General features: G+C 36.8%; 1 protein-coding gene across 4 annotated transcripts in view; it reads left to right on the forward strand.

Moving 5' to 3' along the window:
• HEATR5B (HEAT repeat containing 5B) overlaps nt 1-20,986 on the forward strand; it is a 60,451-nt gene that overhangs the window by 15,094 nt on the left and 24,371 nt on the right. For all 4 annotated transcript variants that reach the window (XM_065834302.2, XM_065834301.2, XM_065834303.2 and 1 more), the window contains 12 exons: nt 64-173; nt 1,015-1,178; nt 3,737-3,912; nt 5,135-5,240; nt 7,068-7,258; nt 8,803-8,962; nt 11,720-11,909; nt 12,800-12,969; nt 15,328-15,472; nt 16,300-16,539; nt 18,412-18,663; nt 20,610-20,791. In XM_065834302.2, coding sequence (XP_065690374.1) covers nt 64-173; nt 1,015-1,178; nt 3,737-3,912; nt 5,135-5,240; nt 7,068-7,258; nt 8,803-8,962; nt 11,720-11,909; nt 12,800-12,969; nt 15,328-15,472; nt 16,300-16,539; nt 18,412-18,663; nt 20,610-20,791 — 2,086 coding nt within the window. The remainder of the gene's footprint in view (nt 1-63; nt 174-1,014; nt 1,179-3,736; nt 3,913-5,134; nt 5,241-7,067; nt 7,259-8,802; nt 8,963-11,719; nt 11,910-12,799; nt 12,970-15,327; nt 15,473-16,299; nt 16,540-18,411; nt 18,664-20,609; nt 20,792-20,986) is intronic.

A 20,986-nucleotide genomic window follows, 5' to 3' on the forward strand; every position in this document is an offset into this window, starting at 1 on the left:
TCTGAAAATACTCTTTCGGGTAACTGCAATGTTTCTGACTGTTTTTATCTTTTGCTTCTGTAGCATTCCATCAGTAATTAAAGCTCATGGAGCTCACCTCAAAGCTAGTGCAGCTATGGTCCGTTTAAGACTTTATGATATATTGGCTTTGTTACCTCCAAAGACATATGAAGGTACGTACATTTTTAACAATTTTTATTGAAGTAAAAATTCTACTTACTCCTTTTGATAAGTCTTTGGTGCTTGCCTTTGAAGCAGATAAAAGATGCAAAATAGAAATCTAGTGATCTTCAAGAGTCGTGTACTATGTACCTCATTTTTCTCTATCATCTTGACAGTATAACTGAAGAGTGAATATTGCAAAATGTTAGAGTAACACTTAAGAGTTTAAAAGTTACAGTCCTGTTTATAGGATTGAGACGTGTGGAGATCATGTTCTGAAATCCAATTTAAGTTTTCTATGTCATTGTTACTTAAAAGGTAGAAAGGTAGTGAACCTTATTTCTTAGTATATTCGAAGAACAGATGGGAGAGTGAAGATTTAGATTTGGTTTCCAGTTTGGTGTGTGGTGGTTTTGGTTTGTTTGTTTGTTTTGTTTTGTTTTGTTTTGTTTGTTTGTTTTAAAACCTGATTTGATCTATTAGACGGATTTATGCTGTAGTTATTAAATTGCCAGGCACTGTCACATGATCTGACAGATTTGCTTTTTGGGGTTTTGTCTTCTGTTAATTCATCAAATTTGCATGATCATGTGGATGAGCAAATTTTTGCAAAATCTGGATTGTCATTCTGGAAAGGATGGCCTGATCTGTTTTTAGTATGTTGATTTGGGAACTGGGAGCCCAGGGTACTGTTTGAAGCTTTGCTCTCAGCTCAAGTCTTGTCAGGTTTACTTTGCTTGCTACCTGTAGAATCGAAGTAATGATACTGCTTTGATTTGTAGTTTCTGATGTCTAGCTGAAATGTCTTGGATAAGAAGCAGCAATGATTCTTCTTAATGTTCATCCTTTTAGGATCATTTAATGCGCTTCTTCGAGAGCTGGTAGCAGAATTTACGTTGACAGACAACTCTGCTAATACAACCACATCACTCCTAAGGTCTCTTTGTCATTATGATGATAGTGTTCTTCTTGGCTCTTGGCTGCAGGAAACAGATCATAAGTCAATTGAAGACCAGGTAATAACCTGAGAACAATAATGAACTATCTGCACTCTGTGTCTGTGTGATGTGTGTGTATGGGAAGCCTTCTAAAACTGAAGCTTCACACCTTGTTTTTAGTCTTGTTTCAGAGGTTTTTTAGGTATAAGTCCTTCCATCTGCAGTGTACTGTTTTGACCAAGAACTGCCTACAGCTGAGATATGAGTAGTGTTATGCAATGTGTATGATTGTGATTAGTGAACCAGTTTCTTTAAAACAGAACATCTCTCCTGATCTTCCTAGTCTAGCAGTTATTTTCTTATATCATTTTTTTGGAACAGGAGAAATACAAGTTCCACCTAATACGTTTTATAATGAAACTGCTGTCAAAATATCAGTATTGCAAACGGTATTGTAACACACAAGATTTAACTGGTTTTATAGGTGTAGTATAAAATATTGACACAGTTTTTTTGGCATTATAAGGAGTTTCCCAAACTTCTAAAAAAAAAAGTGAGTGTTTGAAACATAGGAATTAAAAGTTTTAAAAAAGGAAGCAAACATTGCTGTGGGATCTCTCTTAATAAAATTTTTCATGTCAACTAGTAATGTTTATTGGGTTATCATTGTTCATGTGGCCCTTGGGGAAGTAATGTAGCATAGGAAACAATTTGTTGAGTGGCGTAGGGAATTATCTCGTAATAGCCTTCTCTTTGCTTTCCTAATTTGTGATGACTAGGAAGAGGCTGGCCTTTTACCTTCATATATTTCAGGACTGAACGACATGGAGAAAAAAATATTTGTCCTTCTGGGTATACCCACCAACTCTCTTTATAATTCTGTCAACTCTGTCTTCATAATTCTGCTTGGATTTTTGATTTTTTCAGTGAACTGTATTCCCTAGGCAAGTAACTGTTCTGAGCATTTTCTGAACTGTACCTTCATAAAGTTTGTAATTTGTCTTCTCAGAAGTTTCTTGGCATAAGAAGGGGGGAGCTGAAAATGTCTCTTCTGCCACATTATGGCAAGGTTTTTCAAAGGGCAGCTGTTTTGATTGAGCAGATGCAAAAGCAAAGCAAAGATTGATACGAAGAGAAGAGCAACAAGACTGGTGAAGGGACTTGAGCACATGACCTATGGTGAGAGGCTGAGGGAGCTGGGGTTGTTCAGCCTGGAGAAGAGGAGGCTTAGAGGTGACCTCATCACTCTCTATAACTACCTGAAGGGAAGTTATAGTCAGGTGGGAACTGGTCTCTTCTCCCAGGCAGTTAGCAATAGGACAAGGGGACATGGGCTTAAACTCTGCCAGGGGAAGTTTAGGCTGGATATTAGGAAGAAGTTCTTTACGGAAAGAGTGATCAGGCATTGGAATGGCCTGCCTAGGGAGGTGGTGGACTCACCGTCCCTGGAGGTTTTTAAACTGAGATTGGACATGGCTCTTAGTGCCATGATCTAGTAAATGGGCTGAAGTTGGACCAAGGGTTGGACTTGATGATCTCTGAGGTCTTTTCCAACCTAGCCAATTCTGTGTGATTCTGTGTGATTCTGTGTGTGAAGTGTGAGAAACCAAGGGGGAAGCTGTTTCTGAGAAGAGATCAGCATGTCAAAGTGAAAAAGAGTTTTATAAACTTCCCTTGTTTGTTGTGGTGGATATAGTAGACTTCCAGGGCCGTCTTCAATTCACAGAGCTTTCTGGGCCACTCCTTTCCCAGACCCTCCCCCCCCCCCCTCCCCTCCCCACACTTTAGCCTAGAATCTGTAGTGCCTCACAGAATTCTCTTGTGCTCAGTCACATTTTACTGACATGGGGGTCTCAATAAATGTTTGCTGTCTTTCCTGACTTTCTAAGAAGAATACAGAGATACTCCTTTAGGAGTATCTGTCATTGATGCATCTGTGGCTCTCTTTGGTGTGTTTTTTCCTCATGTCTCTTGCAAACATAGGTTAGTTTACATCAGTATTCAATTTCAGAACGTAATGTTGTGTGGATAGTACTATGTTTTGGTCTTTTTCCTTGAAATAATAATCTGCTTTGATACAAACTATTGTTAAGTTCACTGTTCAGTATTCTTATGAAAATAAGTTTTTCTTCAGAGAAAATGGGTGATTGTTTAATTGTGTTTCCTGAAATAAAGATTGTTAGGAAGTATTTTCATGTTGATAGCAATGTTAATGATTTCAGTACTGTTTCTGAATCTTTCTGTGTAGGGAATCAGCACAGCCAAAACTGAGCATTTAATATACTGTATTGTAACTCAATGCTGAATGAATAACCTTTTTTTCTGAAATATCACTTTGTAGTCAGTGATTCAGAAACAACTGTTAGTATCAGAATTAATTAGTTCTTCTCTAATTTCCATCTCTTACTACCAGGAGTGATAGTTTATGCGTTTATCCAGCTGTTAACTGCTTCGACCCTCCGGGATTTAGCTGGCCTTGTAAACACTAGAGTGTATATGCAGGGGGACACTGCAGTTGCATTCAGGTGTTCAAGCTATTTTATTGTTCTAAGATACTGCATACTTGTTTTTGTTACCTCTAGTTCCAAATTTTATGTGCAAAAATATATTCAGAGGTATTATGTGGTGTTTTGCAGCTTCAGCCAAACAGTGCATCTGGAAGTGGTGCCTTGGAACATGATCCATCTTCTATTTATTTGCGCATACCTGCTGGTGAAGCTGTACCTGGTCCCCTTCCTTTAGGAGTATCTGTCATTGATGCATCTGTGGCTCTCTTTGGTGTGGTTTTTCCTCATGTCTCTTACAAACATAGGTTAGTTTACATCAGTATTCAATTTCAGAATGTAATGTTGTGTGGATAGTACTATGTTTTGGTCTTTTTCCTTGAAATAATAATCTGCTTTGATACAAACTATTGTTAAGTTCACTGTTCAATATTTGGTGTTCATTGTGTCTCAGGATACCAGAATATGTCCACTCAGTTTAGAAATAAGGCAGTTTCCTCTGTTTTATCAGTTCTGAAGATGAGGATTCAGAGGTGTAGGATTCTTCTCTTACTACATCTAACAGTAGTAATATCTCTGCAACCAAAATTCCCTGCAAAAATGTCCATTGCAGTTAACTTCAAATCAGCCTTGAAAACATAGAAGTGGCATCTACTGAATTTCATTTGGCTTCCACGAGTAAGATCATTTGTTTTATACTCCGCAAATGATTTTATGCATGATGAAAAAGAGAGAATGGAATTCAACTTTGTTTTCTTTGTGTTCCACATTACCTTTTCAGAGTTATGAGTTGTCAGGACTACTTTTGTCATTCAGTTTAGCTAATTTGTCACTGAGCACAGAGTGAAAGCAACTCTATCGTGCATTTTAAAGTAAAATTATTCTTCAGAACAATCCTGATGGGAACAGTTTTTTCTTAGCGGTCAATCTAATTTTGCAGAAAGTGCACGACACACTTGAGGCGAGCTTGCAGTAATTCAACTTGATCTATATCTGTTGTTAGCTATGGAAAGGTTTGTCTAGGGAACTGCTGAGTAGTTAAGAATGCAGATTATCCACTATACTCCTGTTCTTGGTATCTTGTAAGGAGTACTCCTCTTCCCAGTAATACTTTCTGGCATGGTTAAATGGGGGGAAATTGAGGTTAAATGGAGAAAACAATAGGAACAGGAATATGGTGGGTAACACTGTATTTGAATGGTAGTGGAGAGGCAGCATTTTTCCACTCTTGTCCTCATAGCTTTCTAGTTATATAACCAAATGTATCTGAAGATTCACTTCCTCTTGGTGGTGTTTTACTATTCAAAAGGAATAGTAAAAATTTGTGGATTAACTAAAAGAACCAGCAAAGTGATGTTCAGAATAACGGTACACTTTCTGTCTAAAGTTAATACCTTCTTCAGCCCTTGAAGCATAAATTCTGTGACTGAACTTAAAAGGACCTTTTTGTTGTGTGTGTTTGTTTTTACCAGCTGTGTTTCAGTTTGTATTTTGAAAGAGCATCACTTAAATTATGTTCTTTCGTTTCAGATTACAGATGTTGGATCACTTTGCTGAATGTGTTAAGCAGGCTAAAGGTGTTCGCCAGCAAGCTGTGCAGCTTAATATCTTCACTGCTGTTCTTAGTGCCTTGAAGGTAAAACTTGTAAATTTGTAATGGATGCCAGAGTTCAGCAGTTTGATTGATTGATTTGTATTCGGTACAAAAGGCTGTTAGAAGAACGTTACTACAGTTACCACTTAAACATTCCGAATTTTGACAATACCAAAATTGAAGGTTTTTTTCAGGTATTCTTAGTGTGAGCTCTTGTCTGCATGAATAGAGGAGCCTTATGTAGTGAGCACTCTTAGTATTCAGGCTTTTTTTTTTTTCTCTTTTTCAGTCCTGTAGTCTTCTTTACACTGGACTCACAGATTTAAATACTCTTTCATATATATTCAAAAAACCGTTGTCATAGAATATAGTGCAAATGAGGCTTGTGGAAATAAAAACAGATTTGGGTTTCCATTTTGTATGTATTATGTTTTTGTTGTTGTTCTTAATGCTCCCTAATGGTAGAATCGAAGCATGGTTTGGGTTGGATATTGCATGGAATTCTAGATGCTTCTGTCTAGTCCCACTGACTTCAGTTACAGCTCTGTGTTCTCTGTCTATGCTTGGAAATGCAGACTCATGTCATCAAATCAGAAAGTGAGCCAGCAAGTCACAAATAATATTTCTGAGAAAATACATGGTTTCAGTGACTTGCATTGCCTCGTGGCTTTGTGGAACAGTGTCTCAGAGTGTAGGATTTTTTTCCGCTAGTCAAGTTTCTTAAGGCATTTCTATTTTTCTTCTGATGCTGTTTTATATAATTTCCAATTCATGAGTCTGTTGGACAACATCTGTCATTGCTTTGAAGATGAACAAGGATTACAATTAAGGTCTGTGCACTGGGGAAGCTACCATCATAGAAGTACCAGCCTGCAGTTAAAGATTGGATGAATCTCTTCATCTGACTTTTGCCATGTAAAAATGACTGCCTAATTTAAACTAATTGTTACCAGGACTCCAAGTCCTTGTTTAATGGGTAAAATACATTGTCAAAACAGCACCTCTCTTCCTTACTTTGTACTTAGAAATAAGAACCATGTGGCTAGAAGTTGAAAAGTAATTTCTGAGACAGATGCCTATCATTTACCGTGCCAAATGGCCAAAGAGTTGTCAAAATTGTAAGAGCTGAAACAAGAATCTCAGAACAGAGGATGAGTATCTCTGGTAGAGCAATCAACTTCTTTCTCTGTAATACATGCAGTGTTTATGCTTGACATGTGTTTAATAATTTTTCCTAAAGTAAAAGATGATGTAGTGAAAGGTGATGTGTTATTAATGAAATATGGGAAATAAAGAAGCTGCAGAAGCAGTGTTTAGTGTTATTGCTCTGTAGAATGTTCATATTGTTCTCTAGAATGTTCATATAAGAGGCTGTATAAATGTTTGCAAATATATGATTGTTAAGCAAAAAAAATGATGTGCCTAGAATATCTTCGATTCAAGTTTTTCTTGCAGAAATATAACTGAGCTGTGGTTTTCCTGTCTGACAGAAAGAGATGTTGCAGTTAGATTTTAAAGCGCTTTTTTTTTCCTGGGCTATTCTGTGTAACCTAGATCAAATTCAGTAGCGTTAGGGTGCGTCTAGTGCTATAATGCATTTGATAAAAAAGAATGGTGCAACAGGTCTTCCTGTATATGCCATAGGTAGAGAGCTGGCAAACATAAGACTATCTTGTTGATTTTTTTTTTTTTTTTGGTGTGTGTGTGTGTGTGTTTTTAATACTTTCAGACAGTGTATTTTAGGATAAATGGCCAAAGACATAAAGTCAAAAGTTAAGTGTATAATTTTTAACTGAAGATCTTGAATATAGTGAAATTACTTTTATATCTTCCTTTTCTTTCCTAATTTGTTATGTTTTTTTCATTTAGGGTTTAGCCGAGAATAAAAGCACATTAGGACCAGAAGAAGTCCGCAAATCTGCTCTGACTCTTGTAATGGGTGCCCTTGATAATCCTAACCCTATTTTGAGGTGTGCAGCAGGTGAAGCTCTTGGCAGAATGGCTCAAGTGGTTGGAGAAGCCTCTTTCATTGCTAGAATGGCTCAATACAGTTTCGATAAGTAAGTTGGTTTTGACTCAGGAAATGAGATAAAAATATAATTTAATGCAGTTTGGACGATGATTCTCTTCATGCTTTATTACTGTGATTATGTAGATCTAACATACCTTCAAACGCTCTTCTTTTTTTGATGTATTCCATGCGATTCTTCCTGCAATAAAAGCTGACTTGTTAAAATACTTGGAATGTGAAATGATACCAATGAGTACATTTTGATGTGTTACTTAAGGTGACTAAACTGCTTCAGATAGATAAATGCAGGTTACACTAAGTATGTCTGTAATATGAATTGTGCCATAGTGTTTCTGTTTCAACCAAACATCCTGTTTACGTATTGATATATCTACTGGCCCATAATTTTTTTTTGTTGTTCTTGTTAATCTTAGCTCTTCAGAAAGATGTCTAGTAGATATAAAAAGTAAACATGTTTCCCAGTTTTGGGCTTAAATTTAAGACATGAGCCTATCTGTGAATCAGAATGCACCTGCCTCAGGGTGGCAGCCCATGTTTTTAGCCAGCCAGGCTGCATGCACATGGCCTCAGTTCAGCTCTCCTACCTTTGGATAATTCAAATTTTCCCATCATTTCATCTTGTAATAAAGTGCATAATCTTTACTGTCTTTCCGTTATTTTCTGTTACTGGGATTCTTATCTGGGATTCAAGTTGTTTATGGTTGCCAGTCTGTTGACACTGTCAAGTAATTTTTTCTTTATATTTGAGATTTTCATTTGCTTTTTTGTTCACTGTTGGTGAAGAGCATGCTCACCCCTCATACACAGAAAATCAGAAAAAAAAAATTAACTGCCTTTTTTTCCAATTAGGGTATCCTTCTTTTCTTTCTCTTCTCCACTTCCCAGAAAAGTTCTAATTAAAAAGTTTTGTATGTGACTTGCATTCAGAAGCAGAGGTATTGCAGAAAATATTAAACAAGTCACCACTTCTTACAACTAGGTCATTCAGAATGCTTTTCATTCTGGTTTAGCTTCATTAATAAAACACTATTTAAAAAAAAAAAATCTTTTTTTGAAAACTCATAGAATTCAGTTGCAGAGGAAAACAGCTGTATTAAAAAGCTATTCAGTTGACTTTGCAGTGGAAGATGTGGCTGTGGATTTCTTTGTCATTTCTCGATATCTGCTGTCATTTCCCCATTTTTTTCTTCCTTTTCACAACAGTGGTCTAGATGTGGCTTTTCTGATTATCTAATTAGTCTGCTGTGAAACGCTGGAAAACACCAGATGCTTTTCCTATATTCTTTCACTTCCAAAACTATTCTTCATCTAAAATGTCAAGTTCTGATCAGGAGAAAATAAAATAACTATGGAAATATATATATATTTTTTTCATTTCTCTTGTATGTTATCTGTTTTAATAGCTATATAGGTTAAGTACATTGTTTTTGCTTTTCTTGTTAAGGCTTCTCAAGGTCTTGTAAGGTGGCCTGCAAAATTCTGTTAGTCATTTGCGCTGTTATGGTACTTGAAGGGTTCTTTGTAACAAACTTAGTGAATTACATGATTTCCTTTTATTTTACACATTGATAGGTTAAAATCCGCTCGAGATGTTGTATCAAGAACAGGCCATTCTTTGGCTCTGGGCTGTCTCCATCGGTATGTGGGTGGAATAGGTTCTGGACAACATCTGAAAACTAGCGTCAGTATTCTCTTGGCTTTGGCACAAGATGGAACCTCTCCTGAAGTCCAGGTAAAAAACACAATCGCTACAAGACTGCTTTAAAAACGTTCAGGATTAAAATTAAAAATCAAATTACCTGTTCAGATGTTCTTTAACAGAGATTGTCACATGTAAGCCAAATTACATGGATGTAGTATGTACCAGGGAGCATGAAGAAAGTGGAACTTACCCTATAAACTCTTACAGTGCAGAATCCTAAATGTGTACTACAATTAAAATGTAACCTTACTGTTAGGAAGGCAGTTGCAAGTGGTCATGTTACTTCAGACTGACAAGTATCTGCTTGTGAGCTGAGCCAGAGTATCGCTGTGGGCATATTCCTAACTGACTCTAATTGTAGAGTAGAACGTGTTAGTTGTACCTTAGCTGCCTTAACTTAAGATTTTAATAACTGGCTAATCATTAACATGTGATCAGTTATTGGATTCTCAGGTGATGAGCAGTAGTTTTCTTTGGCAAGTAATTTCCTTATATGTGACACTGTGGACACAGTATGGCAGTACATCATTTTTAAGGGATTATATTAGGACAACAAAAATCTGTTGCAAGCAAAACTGCAGTTAGGAAACAGAAGGGGAACTAGCAAGAGTCAGGTCCAAGACAAAGCAAAGGCAGAAAGGGGTTTCTGTTCCATATGGACTACAGATGTGTGGAACATCTCAGAAGAACACAACTTGACTGCTAAAAGTTGCTGTTGAAGTAAAAAGGAGACTAGATGTGCTGCTGAAAGAGCAGTGTCTCTGGAGTTGCTGAATGTGGTAAACACTGTGCAGTTCAGGAAGTCTCCAAAGCTGAAAATTCTTGAAAATGGGAGAATACACCGTCTTTACTCTCCCAAGAGAAATCTGAGGGGTCATTGTCTAGGTCTGTTTTTACTCTCCCTTAAGCATCAGTTTGTGGCTGCTGCTGTAAAAAGAAAAAAGGGCTGGATGGACATCTGTACATGTCTTTACATCAAGAAGTTGAATATTGGAGGGAAAAGTGCTGATTTTTTTTTTTTTCTTTTCAGCAATGAAATCTATTGAACCATTAGAATAAAAGATTCACTACAGAAGGGGAAAAAAAAAAGAGAAAAAAGAAACATTTTTTTGAGTAAAATCAAGTGTTTTGTTTGTAATTATTCTTCAAATATTATGGTGTTAATTGCATGATATAACAGGTAATCTTTGTCATTCTTTTCACAAGTTACTGCAAGGAAATGATTACCTGGAGTGGTGACTATTATGCTTTAGCAGCAGGAAGCTGTGGGCACTTTATACCCACAGATTGAGAAGATGAAAGCCCAAGTAGTTATACAGAATCATACTTCCACCTGGGTTTAAATTATTAACTTGATAGAACATGTAATAATATACCTTCCTATCTCTTTTTCTCAGGGAAATTAAAAAAAAAAAAAAAATCGAGCCTTGTTACTTGGGAAAACAAACCTAGTTTTGTTTGGAGATAATGTTTTAAAAATAGTAAACTATAAATTTAAAATCTCTTTTCAGTTTCCTTAGTTTCTTTAAGGTAAGACAAAGTTCAGTTTGTATATGTAACTTCATGTATGAGTTAAGTATTATAATGAATAAGTAATAATAATTTTGAGGCATATAATTGTGTACCATATATTTGAATAACAAAATGGAAAGAATTGCTGCTTTATGAAAAAAAAGTGAAGTATGAAGAGGGGGGAGCCCAGATGGAACTTGCCTACCTACCTTGTTTTCTGTTGAGAGTACATCACCAGGCCCCTGTGAAAAGCTAAGCTTTTAAACCTCATCCCTTACTAGATCAGGGTGGGTACACAGAAACAGCATGGGAACATGAGTAATAGAAATTTGCAGGAATGAAAGGGTAAGCTGTAATATGCTACTGTGTGTTTAGGACTGTGAAAGTAGTTACGTCATTGCTAGTGCTAATTGTTTTTGGATTGCATTGGAGAGGATTAAAAAGGAGCAGTTTTAAAGGCAGGTTTTCCAGTCTAGCTTTGTAACTAATATTCTTTTAACTTAGTCCTTGCAGTGCAATTGCATCACATATTTAATGGAGGAAAAATCTGAAATATGGTCATTTAGTAGGATATTATGGAGAGGTATCTAATGCATTTAGGTCTGTCAGGGGAATTTATTTCCTATGAAATGTCAGTGACCAAAAAGACTGTCTTCTTGCCCGCTTCTTGCTTTCGCAATTACAGTAAATGGTTTTGCTCGCTTATTATTTACCTATCTTGCAACTGAAATAGGTTGATCTTTCACCTTTTTTTTTTTTTCCTCGTCCTGTAGTATACTGACTGTGCACCCTCTAATAAGAAAATTAATTGGAAAATACTTGTCATGGAAATAAATTTCTACTGCAATTTCAAAGGCACTCCCCACTAAAGATTTTGTAAGCTGTCCATTCCAGACTCTACATCCAGATCTACAGCAGAACAATTCTCTCTCCTGCCTTAAGAGTCACTCTTCTTTTTTCCTTTTTTGTTTCAGTGGATGTGTTGTTTGTGTTTGTATTTTCCTTCCTCAAAGTGCGTAACCATTTTTTGCTCAAATTCTTTGTCATCTTCATCTCTGTTATCCCAAAACTGATAGCCAAAGAGTATGCTAGAGATATTTAAACACCCAGGTGATTGCTTGAGATTCTGAGGCCTTTGGAATACTTCTGGAGCCAAGAGTAGCTAACTGGATATGTTTAAGCAAGGACATATACGATCTATGCATAGTTTGCATATGGAATTGTTTAAACTTCATAAATGTTTCACTGAAAAGTATTCCTTTGTTTTTTTGATAGACCTGGTCTCTCCATTCACTTGCCCTGATAGTAGATTCTAGTGGACCAATGTACCGTGGATATGTGGAGCCAACGCTTTCTCTAGTTCTTACTCTGCTCTTAACTGTTCCACCATCACATACAGAAGTACATCAATGCTTAGGTCGATGTCTTGGAGCTATAATAACTACTGTTGGGCCTGAGCTGCAAGGTTAGTGGGAATTTGAAGAGAAAACAAAAAAAAAAAAAGTAACTTGCGTAAAGATAATATATCGCAATCTTAAGTGGAAGAAAATAAATTTTTGTTGCAGTTGCAGGTGTGGGGGGGGATGTCGTGACAAATTCAGTTACAGTCGTGCAAGCAACCTCACTTCTGATTCTACTTATGACTGCTTGGGGCTTTTTTGACTGCAGTTTGAGATTTGTATAAAGAAGTTGCAGTGATGTATGGTGTTCTGGCTAATGGCAAATTAGATGAAAAACACCCTTGCTGCATATATTTCCACGTTTATTTTTGTGTGTAGAGGGGCAAGAGGAAATATTTTTTTCCTCTGCTGTTTTAGCAAATGTTCATTTTATTTTTAATTTATGGCAAGAGCTTAAGTTTGATGTCATTGTCAATGATGTGAACTATAGCACATTTCCACTCATTCTTAAAATTCTTAAATCACTGTACCTTGCTGTAGAGGATAAGATCTTTTCATGCCAAACACTATACCTGGTATGTTAGGAAATGGTTCAGTGCATGAAATGTTGCCCATATGTATAGAATGAAAGAGACTTTCAAAATCGAAATTTGGATAATTTTACTGGTTTCATGTCCTAGCAAGATATTCTCAAAGTATTTCTGACTGAAGGTTATTGATCCAACATTTCATTTGAACAGGACATTGTTTAACTGAGTTAAAAAAGAGATATTGAAACGCTCTGTAGTGTTTCTTTGAAGTTGTAATTCAACTGATTTGTGGTAGGAATTCAGAAAAGTTGCATCTTAATCTGTGAATTTAAAAGCATTAAAAATTCTTGTTTCTCAAGGGTTTAAAGTCTACTGTTGTCGTACAAAGATTTTGCTGTGTTAAGGATATCCTATAAAATTATTAGGTAATGGAGCTACAATTTCAACAATCCGTTCTTCCTGTTTGGTGGGATGTGCAATCACACAAGACCATTCGGACTCACTTGTTCAGGCAGCTGCCATATCCTGCCTTCAGCAGCTTCATATGTTTGCACCACGGCATGTCAACCTGTCCAGTCTGGTTCCCAGTCTCTGTGTGAGTACAGAATGCATCCCTTTTGTTCCTCAAAGTTTTATTTACATGCTTAGCAGAGGACAGGAGAAGCACTTAGCAAGATGTCAGGGATACATGTGTGTATAAGCAAGACACATCTGTAAAAAAACTGAAGTGCAATAAGAAGATGTCTCTCCCCAAGCCATTTTAGATCTTTCCAGAATGCTACCCAAATTGAAGTTGTAGGGTCTGATTCTCTTTCACCCTAGAGAGCACAAGATAGCAAGAGTAAGTATATAATATGACTGAGTAAAAAGATGCTGAAACACTCTGTTTCCTCTGATAGCATGCACAGAGGGCAGTGAGTGAGTAGGGGAAAGGCAGGAGATTTTGGATTTATTTTACCACTGTCAGCATAGTAGATGCTGACATTTAAATTCTTGTGCTGCTGTTGTTAGCATTGCTTTCTCCCTCCTTTAGTGTTCTGTCAGTAAGTCCAGGCCGAAGCCTGGACGTGAGGCAGAGGCTGGAACCGTAAACATGCCAAATATGACTGTAGGAGGAAAGGTGGTGTGTGTGGGTGTGTGTTCTGGTGTAGGTTTTTTTAGTTGTTATTACTATTGAAAAAAAATATTTTAGAGGGTCCAGCAGTCCAATAAAGAAAAATTTGAAAAGTTTCTCTGTATCTGTTGGATGTTTGGCAAAGTGTTTTGTTCATTAATTGTGGAAATGGTAGTTGTGTGTTACCTGGAGGAATGTAATCCTACCTAGTCAACATTGGAACTTCTTTTTAGCCTGCCCCCCAGACTTGGCGTAGGGCAGCCTCACATTGTTACATGCTTCCCTTTTCATGCTTACTATTGCTTCTGCCCTACACTTTGGGGTGCTCCTAGGAGTGCAGTGTGTTCCCTGAACCTGCCATTGGTCCTTTCACAAAATTTTGCATGAAATAGGTGCCATGTACCCAAAAGTAGGTAGACCCTTTTATAAGAATACTGTGTACAACATGTGAAACAATCCCTATAGCCATTTACTCTGCAAGTACTGATGGGTAATATTATGGACAATGAAGTTCACAGAACAATGACTAGTGCTGTTTTGAAAACTTTTTCCAGGATTTTCTGCTGTCTCTTTCCTGTTCCTTGATGGTCCTTCACTGAACAAAAGCTGTTTTCCTCCTTTTTTTCTCGTAGTCCTTACTTCCAAGTCATACTTAGTTTGATAAGTATTCCTCTGAATTGTTTTGGGCATTTCTTTATACTGCATAGTATCCTGCATAGGTATGTTGGCAAGATCTACTTTACCTGCCCCATTAACAAACCCTTCATTGCCTTCAAACTCGTTTTGAATGGAGTTAATGCCAGGTGTCAAAATTAAGCCACACAGTTCCACAGTCTAACTTCGTTTCTTCTTCCTGCATTGGCTTCACAACTACTAGTTGTTTTGTAACTTAAACCAGGGAATACGCTTTCCATTAATAAAGTCCCTCAAATGTTCTGTGTCTTAGTTCCCTTAAAACAACCTCAGTGTCATATTTAGAGGTTCTTTAAAGTCTGCTTGTTTTTTCAGGACTAGAATCTTGTATATTCATATGTGGAATAAAGATCTACTGTTAAAACGCTTTATGAGCTATACAGCCGTTTCACTTAGGAAAGCAATTTCTATCCACATAATAACCTAAAACTGAGAAAGCAAATGTGTGTTCAGTTTATTAAAAACAAATTCCCATGGGTAGCTAAAGAATCAGAGTTTCTTAAAGATGACACTTCATCTCTTCCACTGTGGAAAAACATACAATTCTCTGTGCAGTTTTTTCCTTTCAGGAAAATAGGGACCATGCACAATTCTTCTCTAAGAAAAATATTTGCTTGTACTTGAGGTGATTCAAAAGGAATTAGAAGCCAGTGTTGGTTAGCAAAGAAATCTGAAGCTGTGTTATTGAGAGGCACTTAGAAAAATGTATGCTATAAATTCCAGTACAAGTTGAAATGAAAGTTTTTTATGATAGATGTCATGTGTGGAGCACCTGATGATGTCTTTTTGTTTAAAAGAATGTGATTTACAAGTATAGCAGAATGTGAGATTGAGTGGTACAGAAGAGTGTAACAGATTTGGAAAGTGTAATCTAAATCACACTGTTACAGTAGTTCCAATATTTGAGCTCTTACCTCTTCAACCAGATAACAGCTGTCAGCTCTGTATATGTCAGCTTTATTTTCATATTTTTACATTATAAAAAGTGCTTATTTGTGTACTTTCAAGATCTTGTAAAGAGCTTGGTACCCAGCAGCTCACACATGGGCATGTGATTGAAGAGTAGAATGCTGTTAGTCCTCTAGCACTTATTTATTCATATGGGGGTGCAGCAGTTCACTCACCTATAATGGTTCTGATTTTTAGGTTCATTTGTGCAGCTCCCACTTGCTGCTTCGCCGAGCTGCAGTGGCATGTTTACGACAGCTTGCTCAGAGGGAAGCAGCAGAAGTATGTGAATACGCCATGAGCTTAGCAAAAAATGCTGGAGACAAAGAAAACAGTGGCATCAGTAAGTATTTCTCTCATGTGGCCTTTTTGCAACAGTTGAGTGCACATATGAGTGTTTGTGTGCTTTGCCTTCAGAGGGGTGTGGGAACCGGCCTCCCAGCAACAGAGCACAAAATTCAAACCATCCTTTTCAGCTCCAGTAACTTCTGGCCACACTCTTGCTTACCTCCTGAACTTCACTTCTAGTTTAATTTTTTGTGAAGTTCAGACTTAAATTTCTCTGCTACATTAAAAGTGGCAATCAAATAGGTAACTCAGTGTATACACAATGGAAACATTTAATAGTTTTTCTGTTATTTTAGGTCTTGCTCTTTTGAAAATTGGCTTAATTGTATGCTGTTTGATTGAGATATCTGATTGTGGTATATTTTGTTAGCAGCACATCTGCAAAACCAGTGGACTTTGCTGGTTGGTTCAATTCTGACTTGTAATTTTATTCTGAAAATAGGAGGCTCAACAGTGCTACCAGAAGAGTCTCCTACAAATGTAGGATCATGAGCTTACTTGTATTAAATCACACCAGTTAAATCTGTGTTTCTCTGGAAAGATTCTTTAGAGTTCAGTACTAATAGGGATTTTTACAAATTCATGGGGTAGGTACCTTGAAGAGAGAGAGACTTTTTAAAATAAAACTAGGAGGAACAATTAAATTAATTCCTCTATTAAAATCTTTCTAGTGCTAATTTGGAAGAAATTCAGTAAAATCTTGGTGTATTGTTGCTTGAATTATAGGCACACACATACACAATGTCCAACTGTAGTCTGTTATTCCAAATTTTAAAACTGAGTTACTGATTTCAGAAAACATTTCTTATTATCATTTTGCAGATATTAATCCTTTTGCACCAGGACCTGGTTCTCGGCGAGATGCTCATTCCCGGCATCAGGGGGTTAATATAACAGAGACAGGACTCGAAGGTGTCCTTTTTGGAATGTTGGATCGGGAGACTGATCGGAAGTTGTGCTCAGATATCCATGATACTCTGGGACATATGCTTTCATCACTGGCAGTAGGAAACCTTTCTCACTGGCTAATGCTTTGTAAGGATGTCCTTGCAGCTTCCAGTGGTAAGTGTTGTATAGTGTTCACGTATAAGACAGGATGTCCTTAGTATTAGCATCTTCTGGCAGTATTTGTTTGGAGTTTGTCTTTTATCCTAGTTGATACATAGCTTACATTGTATACACAACTATGGTTATAATGCATTAAAACTTCATTAGAAAGAAGAAATCATCAAAGTTAAGTTTTAGACTATTGCTTTTAAGAGTAAAAAGTTAGCTGCCTTAAAGTAGGATTTCCAGTGGAGAAACAGTGTGATTGTTACTCTGACATTTCAATATCTTAATGAAAGCAGACACGTTCTTTTTAGCCTGTATACATCAGGACTGTACAGAAGGAAGAGTGCTGTACACACTGAGCTTTCTTTTATGAGGTTTTGCGAGTTGCTGATGTGATGTTGGATTACCATGGTGATGAAACTTTTGCTGCTTGTTCAGCTTAGCAGACTTGTTTGCACAGATCTTGTTCTCTGAGACCTTATTCCTGTTTTTCAGCTTGTAGGATAGTTGTGACGCAGATCTTGCTCATTTCCCTTGCATTTATACTTGTTTATTGGCATTCAGTGAGTTCATCCTGAAGGTCTTTCTGAATGTTACCAGTTTTACGTTTACTGATGAGTAATGCTACCAGCGATTTCTTTATGCAATGTAGTTACCATATATACTGGTTACCCTGTAGTTACCGTATACGCAGAGAGAAAGACCTTGTTTCCCCTGTTTGTCGTTGACATGTCCTTCTCTTATTTCATGTGGGCTGGGTTTTAACATGGTTGTCCAATCTCTTATTTATTAGTAGGTGAAATAATCTCTAAGAGAATTTATTTAAATAAATTTCTCTCAGCTGTACTGTAATAAGCCAGCAGCTTCATTTTGAAATCCTTTGATCCAGCTAACTGGCATGTGAACAAAATCTGTTTTGCTTTTTAAGCAGAGATTTACAGATCTGCCAGATAAGTTTCTGGATGCCTTCTCAAAACACTCTTGTTATGAATTGGCTTCTTCCATGTTTGATTTGCTGTAGCCTCTTTCTCTCTCTATTGACTGGCTTGGCTATTTGGCTGCTTAAATTTAGACTTTATAAGGTGCATGCCTTAGTTGGAATGGGTTACTCTTGCAATAATTTCTTCTTATTCTCCTCTAATTATTGCCAGAGTAATTTTAGTCAGTATCTTGGCATTTTGCTAATATAGACCTTGTCATTAAGACATTATGTTCTCTTTTCTGAATAGCAGAAGTCTATATGCGTGCTTGGTGAGATGCTTTTTGTCCTTGCTTGGGTTTTTGGGGATTTTTTTGTGATTACTGAAGCTATTTTTTTTTTTTTTTTTTCTGAAGTGAGGTCTCACAATCATACTTAGAAAATATTTCTTTGAATGTTAAACCCATTTGTGGATGCCATAAACTGCCTACTCGGCTGCATATCTGTCCCATGGTATGGAACTTTGTAGTTTTGTTGCAGTTTAACATGCATTGTAGCTTTTATTTGAAACAGGAGCTGAACAGTTCAAAGACAAGCTGATTTCTTGATTCTGACCCTTGTAATCTCCTTACCCTGTGTACTGGCAATTTAACAGGCTAATTTTCAAAGCTGAGAAATTTACATATGGGATTCAGCTATGCTTGGTATCTGTGGAGCATTAACATTACAGCACTGTTTTTCATTTCATTTAAACCAAATAAAGGGTAATACAGCCCAGATTAGAAGTGAAAAACATTCATTTTACTGATGTTCCTATGCCTTTCTACAATTTTTAAAATATTGTTGTTTCAACAAAATAATTGGTGTGGTTTGAATCTGAGTGTTAAGGAAAGGCTCAAATATGTCCTTCTGTAGATTGTAACTGGGATTTATTATTTTTTTTAAATTGTTCTCTGTTGTAGACATGAGCACAGCTGCTCCCTTGGGAGGAGGGAAGGATGAGGAAGCAGAGAAGAAGGATGAGATGGATGACGATACGATGTTTACCACCTTGGGTGAAGAGGATAAATCCAAGCCTTCTGTAGCACCTCGCTGGGCAACTCGTGTGTTTGCAGCAGACTGTCTGTGCCGTGTTATCATGCTGTGTGAGAATGTGAACAAGGCGCACTTTGATCTGGCACTGGCTCGTTCGGCCAGACTTAAAAACCCAAAAAGTAATTATAGGACATGGATAGTTTTTTTAGTATTTTTTGACACCTCTTTACAGCTTAACATTACATAACAAAGAAAAAAAGTATAAGCAGTTATCCTTGCATTCAAATGATTAGAAACAAAGGAAATGACCAGGAAAAGGCAATAAAACTGTAGTTTAACTGTAACCATTGTAGGTACTGTACCATGAACACAAGGAATGAGGTTTGCTGGAGAATATAAATTCTGACAGACTGATCTGATTGGAAAAAAACCCTTTAGATTTGGAAACCTTTTCTCTAGTCTGAAACAGAAGCAGTGAACTTCTAGATAATGGTGAGCTGGTAACAGTCTCTCTAAGTTTAATGTAATGATTGCAATGACTTAGACTTCAGAGATTATATTTGCATCTCCAGACTGAAGGGATGCTAGGAAAGAAAAGAGATAAGACCAGTTAATTATTGCTGTGGCATTGGTTGCGGAGTGCGAGATGTGAGAGAGTTACAGAAGGACAGCCGCTTTATAAAGATAATTCTTTTGGTGTACATGACAGTGATGAATATTAGTTTTAAAGCTCGTGTTTTGAAGATACTCTTATGAGTTAGAGGGTCAAAATTGAGAGGTCAGAGATGACATAGTTGTTTTGTGAAGAAACATTTTTTAACAGATGGTGGGAAATTTCTGTCCTTGAGTCGTCCATGTGTATTAGTTCTGGTGCATAGTGATTGTTTGCTTTCCCCCATGTGGCACTCATGAGGACTTTGTGTAGGTAGGATGAATATCACGACCATCCTAGAATGCATGGGATTAATGGTGTTTAGTGTCTGTGTTGTTGAGAGTGTCTGGTATGGTATGGAGACTGATTTAGGTCTTTGCATATGTTGCTTTGGTGCAGCCTAGTTCCAGCACTGTCTATTGGTTTTGCAAGAATCTTGTTTCTGATTTGATTTCAGGCTGAGGTCACTGTTTGAAGAGTAAGAGGGAAAAGTTTTGGGAAAGTTTGTTTTGAGATAGGGTTGTATTACAGAGAAAATAATAGTATTACTACTGCTAATAGGATCCTGCAGATGACTGCATATAATAATCTTGAGAGTTTATGTCTCTCAGTTTATTTAAAGTGCACTTGATGTGTTTGGTATCATTGTAAAAGCTTCCAAAATGCTTAAATTTTGCTGACATCTGTGATGGTCTGAAAAAGTAAACACAGATTTTATCACTTCATAATTTCTAAGTGATTTCCAGTCTTCTAACTGACATTCCTCTGAAAAGTTTCAGCTACAAAATAAACTTTTTTTACCTTGTGACTTGAAATATGTAGAGCTGTTAGAACTTGTGCTTTTTGTTAGTCATCCTTGACATTATGCTTTTAAATAATTCGGTTTCATATTGGTTGTACAACATCTGGTAGTTTCAAATTGAGAGTAAGGAAAGAAATGAAATTAATAAAAATAGAGGAGAATAATCCTTCCAGAAATGTTACTTAGTTATGTATTGTTCTTTTCTGCATGTTGTCTGCCGCTTACTTGCAGCCTTGGATGTGGAAGTTTTTAGGTGTTTAAACCTGACGAGGTTTTCCTTTATCAGCAGGGGTCACTATAAGCATAGGACTCAAGCAGGAATTGCCTTGTAGATTTGGGGGACCGCACTAAAATTAGCTTTACTAAACATTCTAATCTCTTCTAAGGTACTCAGCCATATATACATACTCAAAGCAATTTCTGTATCTCATATATTTTTGTTTCAAATTTGGGCTTAAATTTTAAGGTTGTCTTGGGAACAAAAGTCCTTGTATCACTTTAAGGAGAAAAAACCCAGATTCTTTCCTGCCTTCTTGTGTACTCTAATTGTGGACCTTTAAAAAAGGTAAAATAGGTAAAATTTGTACATGTCAATGAGGAAAATGTTACAAATATCTGTTATGGTAGCTATCTTTCAAGTTACTAAATAGTTCTTTCTGTTTCATTCTAAGATGACTTCTTAGTACTCCATCTCTCTGACCTTATTCGAATGGCATTCATGGCTGCGACTGATCACAGCAACCAGTTAAGAATGGCGGGTCTTCAGGCTCTTGAAGACATTATCAAGAAATTTGCATCAGTTCCTGAGCCAGAGTTTCCAGGCCATGTGATACTGGAGCAATATCAGGCTAATGTGAGACATCCTTTATAAGTTCAGGAAATTGTATATTTATGCCAATATGCCGGTATTAGCTTTGAGAACATTTTGTAACTTCAAAAGGGATTTGTGTGTGTGAAAATGTACTAAAGAGACTTTTATTTACCTCTTCAAAATTTATTTTTTGTATCTCTTCCTATTTATTATAGCAGCTTATGAAATTTAAAAATT

The sequence above is a fragment of the Patagioenas fasciata genome, chromosome 3 (genome assembly GCF_037038585.1).
Source record: "Patagioenas fasciata isolate bPatFas1 chromosome 3, bPatFas1.hap1, whole genome shotgun sequence".
Lineage (NCBI taxonomy): Eukaryota > Metazoa > Chordata > Aves > Columbiformes > Columbidae > Patagioenas > Patagioenas fasciata.